Here is a 12,880-nt window from a genome sequence, read left to right as displayed (position 1 = left end):
ATTGATCTAAGAAAAGTTTATGTGCATATATGTAAAACATACTGTAGGGGGCATCTTTTAAACCCAAGTTTATCACAGACAATGCTGGAACTGATGAATACCATGTTCCAAACTTTCTTCTGTAACCACAAAATTTGGGTATACAACATACTTAGTACTCTGGAAGCAGTTAAGTGACTCTTAAAAGGTTGCTGTTGCCCTTACCCAGAACCACCTCAAAGCCCTAGTGTGTTACTTTCTGCTTTCAAGATCCTTGAGAAATTAGCCTTCTGTAGTTGTGGATTTAAGATAAAACATTACACAGAGAGAGGGATAAGGGGAACATGTGGAAATCTCTTTTTTAGCTGATAATTTTGTAGCAGCTGTTATTCACTTGCAAAAATATAGGAGGAATCTTTGGGTCTAGGCCTCTGGTATTAGAATCAAGTTTTGGTATCATTATGATTTTACAAAAATACAATTTGCATAGAAATGCTTGTACAGGCGTAATAAAATGTAAAGATACTAAAGCGGCTTAGGAGACTACAGAAAAGTTCAAATTTGCATTTGATGTGTTATATTCTTGTAGTTTGTTCTGGTTGGCTGATGATCTAGATATACATAATCCTGTTCCAGAAGATGAGTTCAACTAATTAAGCTTTTGAGGCTTTCTGAGCTTTATGTACCAATGACTTCTGAGGATACATTTGCTCTCCTTTGATTTAAACTTCTGACAAGGGGAGAATGCTCAGAACTTCTCCACCTCTGTGGTTGTTGCTCCTTTCCTAACAGAATCTCCCCTTCACATTCTCAGGTACACGCTGGTGGATATTTTGCGCGCCATACTTCTTTCTTTAGAAGCCATGATAGAAGACCCCGAGCTTCAAGTGAATGGATTTGTTTTGATTATAGACTGGAGCAACTTCACCTTCAAGCAGGCCTCCAAACTCACACCAAGCATGCTTAGATTAGCCATAGAGGGCCTTCAGGTAACATTATTCTTTTCTTTTCATAATTCTCCTTCATTTTGCAGTTCATTACAAATCTAGGTGGCTAAAAAACCCAAAAATCCAAGAACTTCTGAATAGCAAGGCTATTAGCACCTTAAGGTATGGGTGAACAGGCAAGCTACTGTGGCACAAGGTAAAGAATGAACTCAGTCAGCTAACTGCAGTAACTCCTGATGTGTAGGCTCTCTCTTTCCTATAAATAAGAGGAAACTTTTTGGTCTTTATTCCGAAGTGACTGGCTTCCCATAAAGTCAGACAGTAGCTTCTGCAGCAGCAAGTTAGAAGTAATCAGTTTATCTTGTAATTATGCACAGGGCTAATGAAATATCAGTTGCTGCTGCCACGCCAGGTTGTTTTTATTTCATTGATTCCTTTGGAGACAGGCACTACGTAATTTGTCAAGAAAGTATGGGGCCCTGTGATCAGACAGTTAGCTGGGACTATTTATTTACTCAAAGTTCAGCATGTGCTCGACTCTTTTTCTGGGTCAAGATTAATCTGAGAAGCAGCTTCTGGGACTGAGTATACAGTGATTTAAAATTCTTTCAGCTCTTTGCAAATGCACTTTACATGGCACAGGCACATTGGTGGAAAGGATACTACATAACTCTCGTCTGTCTCCTAAGATATTTTATGCTTATTAAAATGAAAAACTAAAATTATCAAGGTGGTAGTTTTCTGCGCAAGCTTGAGTTGCTGTGTTAAAAATACCTGTAATTCACTCCTGTGGCAGTGTGCCTCACTTTTACAAGGACAAATATTCCTTTTCTGTGATTTTTCTATCATTTATACGTTTTTATTACTCACAAAGCAAAATAACAGCCTTATTTTTGAACTTTCTTCATTTTGACAGTGCTATTTTTGAAGAAACTTGCTTAGCAGTAGTATGGAGTTTTGATCTAACTGATGAAATGGTTTAACCAGTATTCAGCCTGCTGTTGCACCAGAAGGGTAGTGGCAGTCATGAGACAAAGATGTCAATTTTCATTTTCTTGTGTTTTCTTATGCAACAGTATGATTCCATTGTCTTGACAACTACATTAGAAGGCAGCAGTGAGATCTGTGTTCTAGTACTGCGGCATTTCCTTTTATTGCTTTCAAAGTTGTTTTCTTTTTTGTGCTTTTTTTTTTCAAAGTTAGCAATTGTTTTCTGGTTTAGAACATGAATTAACGCTTTAGGAGTCTTTGTTTTCAAATGGTGGTGTTTCTTCTTGGGCATTACTCGGAGATGGTTATTTTGTGGAGAGTTGCAGTGGATAACTGCATGTGAAAATATGACAGATGACCTACCAAACTTCAGGTGGGCTCTGTGACTCTGCATTCTCTTACTCTTGATTGGTTCATGACTGAACTGGGGAGGAGTCCATTGGCTTACTTAGTTTGCCCATGCCCCCAGCTCTGTATGTTCGAGTATCCCAAGTCTGATGGTGGCCAGCACCCACAGCAACAGTTTGTGGCCAATGTCTTCAGTTCTGTTGACTCCAGAGATGTAAAAGTGGGCATGAAATACTCCAGAAGAGAGAAGGAAAAGGCATTGAAATGGCAAATGAGAATTAAACTGTTCTAATGCTCGAGGAATCTATGCTAATCTATGACAAGTGTTGTTACCTGTCATAGATTAGGACATGTACTTTTACAAAGTAAAAGTACTTTCACAGGGCCTTTTGCAACAAGTATTTTGAAGAAATTGATTAGTTGGGCTCTCATAATGCAGTGATCAATTTTCTGTGGAGAACCACTGAAGGAATGAGGGCTACCATTCTTATGGTATCAAAATTGATTGACTCTCTAGTGATCCATTCTCAGTAGTTATACTAGATGGGTTGTTTATATTTAGGTTCCTCTCCTCTCCTCTCCCCTCCCCTCCCCTCCCCTCCCCCTTCTTTCCTTTCCCTTTCCTTTTTCTTTTCTTTTCTCTTACTTACACATTTTTCTGTGTAAAGATATATTAGAATCAATGGGAAGGCCTAAAGGCAATTGTACTGAGCATCTTGGAGGGAGAACCGCACTTCCTGTGATCAGGAAGGAATTAAGAGGAAAGCATGGTGGAAAGGTGGTACAGAGAGACCCTGGGCAAAGTATGGGTCTGTTTGCACATTCTTGCAAGTTTCCTTGCCTCAAATGTTATATTCCTTTACCTTCAGCAGGGACTGCCTTTTCTTTTATTTTGGAGAAAATGCATAGCAGAAAACATAATTCTGAATGATGTCAAAGTAAAAAGTGCTTAATCAGGCAGTATGAAAAAGTATAAGAACAACTCACACACACTATGACCTTCGTAAATACTCTCTGTTTAATCAGAGAAATAAAATTTACTTTGGCTTATAAGATTTAACAGGGCTAAAGATGCTGAACTTTACCATTTGGAGAATTTAAATATTTGTGTTACTTGGGTGAAAAGGGACAGTGAAAGTGGGATTAGTGACAGCTGAATTTGATGTTAACCAAATCCATTTGCCTCCTGAATGAAATCTACTAAATTTGCATTATATTTGTTTAGCTTCCGTGGTGAGGAGAATACTCAATATATTATGTACCAAAGACATTACAAGCTGTGGCATTTTTTGGCTTTTCACTATGGCATATTGTTTAGGAAATTGCTTTTGAAATTAAGATAAGTAAATATATAAAGTTTTCTATTGAAGATGAGTTCTGCTATATGCTTTATCTGCATATGTATGTTAAATGGGAGTATGCGAAGAATCATACCCAAAACTTATTCATAAATTAGAAAAACTCTTCTTACGTAGTTGTCTTCAGGAAAAAGAGACTTTTGGCCATGGAATTTTTTATGTTAAAGGACAGTGATTATCTGTAATCTGATGTGAATTGACAGCATATCCATCACCACAATGTTGTACCAAATAGTTGGTTCAGTGTAGGTCAGTGCTGATTTTTAGATGAAATGGTTTTGCTAGCCAAGGAGAAAAAACTTGATGTGGAGGTTGAGGCGCTTGGCTGGGACTCTTGATGCTCCAATCCTAGCTCATACACTGGCTATGTGCTTTGGGAAAAAAAGAACAATACTCTTCCCTGCAGACACTTGTGGCTACACCATTTATGTTGCTTCTCATCAGCGAGAAGGAGGATTTGCACTTAGAGCTCCTGCATCTTCCCTAGTGAAGAATAAGAAACATGTAATACTCTCTATATTCTGAGAAGGATCTGTCTACATTAGGTGCCTAGGAGTATCTAATTGCTTAGAGTTGTGAACCCTGAGCAGAAGGAAAAGGTTTTGAGAGCTGAGACTGAAACCCATGCCTTGACTTTAGCACTTTGTGTTGGCTCTCTCCAGCATGCTCAGTGTGTGGATGTTTGTGAATTCCAGTCTTTAGGTGCCCACTTCTCCCCATTCATTGGTTTCTGTAGCCGAGTACTAATGTCGGGCTCATGAAGAAGCTCATGTTACTCAGCAAATGGGTTCTGAAAGCAGGGAGTGTTACAGCATTGTGTGCTTTAATACCCAAGTGCCCTGAATATGTCCCTTTCAAAAACTTAACAAAATTTTACCTGTTTAACCAGCAAGAGATTGCAATCTCTGTGCTTCAGCTATGTTTCCCACAGAAAGTGAACTCTTGAGAGCTCAGAAGAAAACCAGTCCTAACTTTCCGTAGACAGTGATGAACTCTGAGCTCTTACCACACAAGATTGACAACTTGATGTTATGGTCTGATAAATAGCTGTATAAAAATATCATCTCAATACAGGATGTTGTTCAAAAAAGCAGATCAAATGCAAAGAATTGTAAGGAATTGAATAGAGAGCGGGGGAGCACAGTGAAGTCACTACAAAAATCTGTGCCATCACTTCCATCTTGAATGTTGGGGAGGCTTCTATTTTTATGTATCAGAAAGACTATTGTAGAAATGAAGAAGGACAAAAACCCCCCAGAAAGTGTGGGCTGGTTTCTGTATAAGGAACAAATAAGTTGGCTGGGATTCATCTAAGTGGAAGAAGAAAAACTGTAGAGGGAAAGTACAGGAGGAATCTATAAAGCAAACCTTAGAGTCACAGGATAATTCAGGTTGGAGAAGACCTCAGGAGATCAGCAAATCCTACTTCCTGCTTAAAGCAGGGTCCCTAATGAGGTGAGATCAGGATACAAACAAGATCATGAGTGGCTGGAGAGAATGGACTGTAGATGTTATTTGTTATCTCCATTTTAAGAAATGGGCATCATTGGGGCATACTAGGAAGAGGACTGTCTCTTTCTAAGACATGGTAATTCTTTGTACAATATCTGGGTAATTTGTGGTACTCTATGCATTGGGAAATTCTGGGTGCTTAAAGTTTAGTCGTGTTTAGGGAAAATGCTTAAGTTTGTGAAAGAGGAATGAACTGAGGATTACTAAATATGTAAAAATAGCATCAAAGTTCAGAATTCCTTGGGCTGTACATAGCTGGAAATGAGGTGAATGCTGAGTGGAAATAATCACATATGCTATCCAAGTTGTAGCTACTCTAGGCTCTTATTTTTGGCCTCTGTTAAGGGCTAGGTGGACTTTTAGTGTGACATAATTAAATCAAGAGTATATTTCACCCCTTCCCCCTTTTTAAAACCTTCCTTTTACTGCTCCTGGCACTCCCATGGCCCCTTCTGCCAAATCACCAAGCTGAGAACACTTGGGCAGAAGGAGGGAGGAGGTTGTGGCTATGATTATTTTCTTTCTAATAATCTTTTTTTTTTATATAAGCCTTATCTGGACTTCTCCCCATCACCCCCGCCCACCAAAGTATCAGGACAAGTGTTGTTTTCACAAAGCAGGTAAAAACAGTTTCAAAGACTGAAAATTCAATTTGAAATGGTATTGAAAGTTGGGGCTATTATTAACTCTGACAGACAGCTTTGGGGTAATTATAAGTGAGTTTTGCAAAATGGGACATTGTGGATATTCATGAAGCACTTCAACTGATTCACTAATATTTAGTATTTTAAAACCTGGACCACTAACTGCTTCTTAAAGACTTGACTTCTATTAGTGCATAATAGTAGTTGCAGGCGTGACAGATTTTTTTTTTCAGGTTGTCACTCGGGCAGGCTGTACCTCAAAATGTTTTCAAAAGTGCGTAGTTATTGGTAGCTGAATGTGAATACTTTTCCTCTAGTTAAAAAGCTGGTGAAAAGGAGATGATACACATTTAAACTGGCAGCTGAACATATGTGGATAGTCAGCATTGTTGCGGAAGACAGAAGACTTTTTCTTCTGGGGTGAGGGTGTTTACAGGAAGAAACAGCAATAGTATTGTGGGGGACAAGACAGGTCTTTTAACTGACTGTGTCTTTTTGTTTTGTAACAGAGGAAGGCTTCATAGGCTAAAACAAACTCACTACTGCAAACATGAAAGAAAACCAGAAAGTAAACAAAGACAGCATGCTTGCAGCTACTATTACTGTCAAAAACATCTTTTACACAGCCGTTAGTATGAGTATCCCCAACCAGATTTGCTGCAGCAGTGTAAGGTGGAAGTACCAAACATCAGACCATGCGCAGTCTGGTGATGAAAGCGACAGGACATCCTAGTCCCTTTTTCTCTAAGCGTGAACTCCATCAGTATCTTACTGGGAATCTTGCCTGAACATCAGGGTTAGTTAAACAAGCACACAGAGTGCTTTAATTTCACCACTTCGTTCTGGACTACATCTATGCAACCAGCAGGTTGCAGTGTCCAGATCCTAAGACAGGAATGTCTAGAACCAAGGATACCTCTGAAAATGGTATTTTGACTTCATAGAATTACATGTTCACATGCTCTGTGCTGTGCATGATTGTTAATAATGAGCTTAAGGAATAGTTAGTACTAGCAGTGAGCATCAGTGAGCAGCAAGTCACAAAATAGAACTTTGGATGTTTTTGCATCCAAACTTTAAACCACAAAGCCCACTCGTTCAGTGCTTGAGTTTTCCACCAGTTTTTGAGAACAGAGTCCTGACATTTCACACAGTGTTTCGGAGAATATTAAAAAGTAGCAGACTCAAGCCTTTGATGGGAGTATCTTCTGCTTTCAGGAGGTCTAGTAAATCATGTAGCTATTTTCATTCATTCTTTTTTTCATTAAAGGATTAAGCTGTTTGTAAATGCTAGAGTCCTCTGAGCCCAGGACCTCCCAGAGAATGGAAGGATGTGCTTGTAAACAGCACAATTTCATACCAGTTCAACTCATGTTCTGTAGCAACAGCAGCAGAATGGGATAATTTTCCTAGGAACTTGTTAGTTTGCAAGAGTTTGCTTACATTTGGTCTTCGCTACTTGTAAAATGGCCATCAAAAAGGTTTACCATCAATTTACTGTAGAAACAGGGTGAACTGGAAGTGATTGTTATTTCTAACTCCTCACCTGCTGTCTGGATTGGCTTAACCTGCTGGGTAAGAAAGAACTTGATGACCATAGCTCAAATTCAGCTACAAATAGGCATGTTTGTATAGACATAACCATTAGTCACTGTGGTCCCAGCTATTAACCTGTTACCTGAAGACAGAAGAATCAATTTCCCTGCTAGATTCTTTTATGATGCTCATAGAAAAAAAGATGTTGAACGCCTTTGGAATGTTAATATATTTATTCTCACAAACACATTTTCAAGATGAGAGGATACCATCTTTTTTTTCTTTTTCTTTTTTTTTTCCCTCAGCTGAGAGCTATTCCACTGAAGGATTACTGTTAAAAATGTCTTCTAACTTGGGGTGCCCACTGTGACAGGTCATGGTCTGATTTTCAGTCACTTTTTATACATTTAGAGTCCAGCTGCCAATAATTTTTGATCAGGAGGATTCAAGACTTTAGAAGTCTTCATCCTGAGCCCCCAAGCCAGGAGTCTGAATTCTAGCATGGCTAAATTAGGAGCTTCTCATTAGATGCTCTTTGAATGTAGATAATGCCATGTGGGCTGCTGCCTCTGAAACAAATGATAAAAAGCAGTAAACTGAACTCTTATTTTATCCCCAGAAATTCTGCTTAGTGCAAACTGCAAGGAAGATTAATGGAGTTAAATATCCACCCTCTGAACACTGCCACTGGAGCTAGCGGAGTATCTGCCTGCAGTAGGTTGTCGTCCTCCATGTGAACCCACACAAGAAAGACAGAGGGCACTTTGCCAGTGTTTTGCAGATATTTGCTGTAAGCAAGGCGTGATTAGTTGTGGGGATCTTGGCTTTTGTTCAGGCACTTTGATCTAACTGGCACAGGCTCTTCTGCTCGTTCCTCCTGCCATTTTTGCTCTGAGCAGCCTTTACCACTGTCCTACTGCTTCCCCGGTTCCTCATTCCACTCCTACAAACATTGCCTTACTTTGTACTAGTCTTCACTGATGTGGGTTTTTTTGTCTCACTGTTCTGATGGCATCCTCTGAAACCTCAATCACCGTAGATGACTGCATGGCATGTTAAGTTCATCTTAGGCTCCTTAGGAGATCTCAGCCTTTTTTGGTCTCACTGACCAAGTGCTCTCCACATCTGGCGTCCAATCAGCTTCAAATCTCCTTTTAACCAGTGGTCCCATTACTCTTTGTATCATTCAGGAAAGCAGCATTGGAGAGTGAGGCCTGATCTATTCACATACCGAGTGAGTCCTATAGCCACGAGGCTGTTAAGGAAACTGTCCTTTTAGTTCCTCAGACTGGAGCTGGTCTAGTTGCTATACATGACTCAGTGCTCATGGGGCCATGTAGGAGAAATTGAGAGCTTCCAAGGATGTAGTAGAATTACATGGCATGATCTGGAAAAATAAGAATTTTTTTGTATCTGAAGTTTTCTTCTACTCAACAAAGTAGACATGCATAGTGTAGGAAACAATGAAAATGCTCATAGTTGACATTTTCCATCGGTTCTGTCAACAGTGAAAAACATCCAAATGAAATTATTACATCTTAAGAGAAAGAAGACAGAGAAGATTCTTCTGGTGTATGCAGACTGCTTCTTTCTTGAGCTTTTGCCAAATGCTAACCACTTTTCTGTTTTATTTCTTTTTATCAGGAAACCAAATCTATCTGTATTAAATAAAGATAGTGACTAAATTGCTCTGATTAGCTGAAGAACTAAAATGATACTAAGGTGGCACCAACATGAGAAAAGAAGGGCTTGTAGCACAAATTCAGTGTAGGCAATTAACTCACTGTGATTGACTTCCTGTTGTCTCTGGTAGGCCACAGTTCAACAATTATAAGGTTATGACCACTCCTCAGCTTCAAAATATCTATTTATTTTTGAAAGTGATTTTTCTCAGCCAAGATCTAAATATTCCTTCAGTATTTTAAGGTCGTGAAGGGAATAAATACTAGTCTTCCTTGTTAGGTCACTCAGAAATAAAGCTAATTTGTTGTAAATGTAATGCTTGAGAACTAAGACATGTTTTAAGATCGTAGTTCACCTTCCTGCTAATGCAAGATTATCCTGTGCATTATACTTTCTAGAGCTTCGCACAGTTTAATTTAAAAGCTTGAAGGCAGGCCTGGCACATTCTTCGGAAACCTTTCTACAACTTCTTGCTCTTCAGATTTCTTGGCATTAATCCTAATTTTTCTATTTCAAAATGTCAACTCCTATAAAACCCTTTGCTATTTCACGGTGTGCTGTTGGGTCCAAAGCAGGAATTGGTGTGTGACTCTCAGTAACCCATAGAAAGGAATTGTTTGATGGAGTACTTTCTGCAACAGCAGTGATTTGGAATCAGGACCTTGGAATCTTCTTGTGTTTGGCACTGGCAATGGTGAGATGTGAAAATCAGTGGGATCCTCTTTATTTGGAGAGCCTAAATTTAGGTTTTTTTAATAGTGTCCAAACTACCTGTGTTGTCAATCCATTTTGTATATATACATCTTTCAGGTTTCCCTCATAAGGATACATTGGATCATTTTTCGAATGATTTTCTGAAACCAGTCTAACCTTTGTTTTCCATGATGCTGTTAAATCCTCCGTGATCTTATTAGGCTGTGCCCAGTTGGCTTTGCATTGGTGTCTTCAGCACATACTGCCCGTGCACATAGTGCCTGTGATAAACCTTCTGTGCTCATTTCCCAAAACAATACAGTGTAATCTTTTTTTTTTCTTATGTGTTTTAGTAGGCATAACTGTTTAAATAAGTGCTGCATGGCTGGTGATTTAAAGTAGTTCAGGAACTGAAAGTTCAGATTTATAACAAATAAAGAAAATTATATTTCTTAAGAAAAAATTAATTATGAATCTTTCTAAAACATCATACTCCAATGTGAATAACATATTAAAAAAAACCCAGCACCCCTCAAAAAGCATTTCTGCAGTCATTACCTTCCTATTTTGCAAAGATCAGAATGAGTTCTTAAAAAACATCTCTTCTTATTATGTGGAATATGAAAATAGTGTTTGTAATCTTTTCCAGTGTCTTCTGTAATAAAAAGGATTGAGCACTAATGTTTTGTTTACATATAATGAATATCCAAACATGGATATAGACTGAAATCTGAGGTGGCTAAACATATTGTCCTATTTGTGAAAAATTAGGTTTGCATTCAATCAAAAGAAATTAATATCACTCCAGCACCTGACACTGAGTAAGTCTCATGTTAGCATTTTCCCCCAGAACAGTTCTGGCTATGCCGAGGTGCTTGCTTGTTTTTGTGGGCTATCTTTTATGTTGTGCCTCACAGATTAGGCTTCAGCTATAAAATATGTATTCAGCTCCCTTATTTTATAGGACTAACTCCAATAACGCACAGTGCCATTGGAAAATGCAATCTTTAACCAGTGATTAAAGATTGTGTTTTCAAATGTTTGTTATTTTCTGGCTCTTTTTAGTTGGTTCTTAACGATATGGTATAGCTATTAGAATCTTTTGGGGTTGGGCTTTCTTTCTGAGAAGAACTGGTTTTCAACCCTTTGCCACTTCCACCATTGAAAACATTTTCTGGAAGGAGAAAGTGGTTCTGCTGTGATTCAGGAGAGGGCATCCATAAAGATATATTTAAACTGCAGTTTTTATTAGTTCTTACCTGATATTGCACTGAACGTACCTTATTACCTGTAAAAGCTTCTGAGTTTGTTGGGACGCACCCACATCTCAAACTAATCTATTTGACTGAAAGTATAATTTAGAGCACTGCATCTTCTGGCTGAAAGCCACCATGCAAAGTATGAAGAATCCAGGGCAAATCATCAAGTACTGGTAGTCCTCCAGCAGTCTTCTCAGAATGTCTTTGCAAGGTACAGCCAGTCCTATGAAGTCTGCAATGGATCTTTCAGATCTTCATACAAAACCCCCATAGATTATTCTCCAGACGCCAGTGAGTCCATGTAGAAACATTGGATATGTTCAGTAATTCAAGTGCAGTAGTTATAAACTCAGCTTTTGCAGCAGGGATTTTCAACCTGCAGAAGAACCTATGGTGAAAATGTAGCTTCATTTTGGGAGGAAGACAGAAAAGATTTTGAAGGATACTGCTTAATAAAGGAGAAAAGGGGACACAAAGGATGTTAAAAGAAGACAAGATAGTTATGAAAAGGCAGGGTGTAGGGCAGAAGAAGGACCTAAAAGTTGCTCTTCACATTAGATTTTGAAACGTTTCAAAGTAGTTAATTCCGTTTCCTATTTTATGGCTGTTTTCAATCTAATTGAGTAAAATGTCGTCTCTAAAACAAATTTTTTAAAAGCTATACTGGCATATCATTAGAAAATAAAGATTGACATTTTTAAAATCATAGCTGTCACATGTCCGCAATAATTAACCTATATGATAGCACCAGATTTTATCATTACCCTCTATTTTAGTCAGTGAGGGCACCACCATTACATGGTGTCTTTGACAGACACCAGGTATGCCTTGGGACTGTGTTCTTAAATCCTTACTTCGCTTTCCAGAAGAATTATGTGGGTTAGCTGCATACTTCCTGCAACGATTCCTTTTCAGGGGATACAGTAGAATAGTTATGATTGATGAGGGCTTATGTATTAGTGAGGAGCTGGCTGAGCCTCTTAACCACATATTTTCTCACCCTTTATCTTTTGGGGTTTTAGATATGCAGAATTGCAAGCAAGGTTTTACATATGTTTTGGGCATTAGCTGAGATCCATTGGGTCATGCTTTTCAAAGCATTTTGTTAGGAATATTGAGCAATTGATTTTCCCTGGAAAACCCGAGGACATCTTCATACTATTTCTATCAGTATGATCCAGTTCTGTTCTCCACAGAAATTCAGCAGGAGTGCAATTTAATGAGACCAGTGAAAGGAATCTGACTGCTCTATTTATAGCACACTAATTGATGAGGGTAGCCACAATAGGAGCAAACCAGAGAAAATCAATGCAGTATCAAATGAAAGAAGCACATAAGCCTTTAAAGAGAGCTGCATGAAAGCCAGTTAAGAATGAATCCATTTGAAGATCCATGGTTACATCTTGGACCGTGTGTGTTCTTACTTTAAGTTGTAGGAATGAAATCAAACTAAGCAGCATTCCAAAATGCAAGGAAAGCCTTACTGTATTTTTTCTTCTTCATCCTGTTGTTATTCTGTCCCGTTAGATCTTCTTGATGAATTGTTTTCCTTTCATATGGTGACTGTAAACATCTTCTTTTAGGAGCTTCCCTTTGACGACCTTATCCTTTTTCTGTAATGATCTCTCATGCCCCTCCCTGAGGATGGCAGCCACACTCTGTACCAGAACTGTAGAGCCCCTTGGCTGTGTGTCCAGGACTCAGGCACAGTTCCAGGTCTCACGGCTTTCACTTAAATGCAGGGAGAAGATGATCTGTCTACCTCCATTCTCATTCCTGTAATCCAAATACTTGTAATCTTAATAGATACATAAAGCATAACTATGCATACTCATTGCAAGTGTTTCTTAAAGCTGTGTAATGGACCTTTGCTTCTTCCTCTAATTGCATTTTTTCCTCATGAAATATGCTAAAGTCCTGAACAACCCCCC

At 38.7% G+C, this 12,880-nt stretch overlaps 1 protein-coding gene across 1 annotated transcript in view; it reads left to right on the top strand.

Annotated features, from left to right (window-relative positions):
* CLVS2 (clavesin 2) overlaps positions 1–12,880 on the top strand; it is a 60,280-nt gene that overhangs the window by 10,543 nt on the left and 36,857 nt on the right. The window contains exon 2 of the mRNA XM_027692043.1: positions 794–968. Within this exon, the coding sequence (XP_027547844.1) occupies positions 794–968 (175 nt within the window). The remainder of the gene's footprint in view (positions 1–793; positions 969–12,880) is intronic.

Source organism: Neopelma chrysocephalum, unplaced genomic scaffold, assembly GCF_003984885.1.
Source record: "Neopelma chrysocephalum unplaced genomic scaffold, ASM398488v2 Primary Assembly neopelma1_23, whole genome shotgun sequence".
NCBI classification, from domain to species: domain Eukaryota; kingdom Metazoa; phylum Chordata; class Aves; order Passeriformes; family Pipridae; genus Neopelma; species Neopelma chrysocephalum.
The sequence above is the reverse complement of the archived record's forward strand: the minus strand, read 5'-3'. Positions and strand labels throughout refer to the sequence as shown.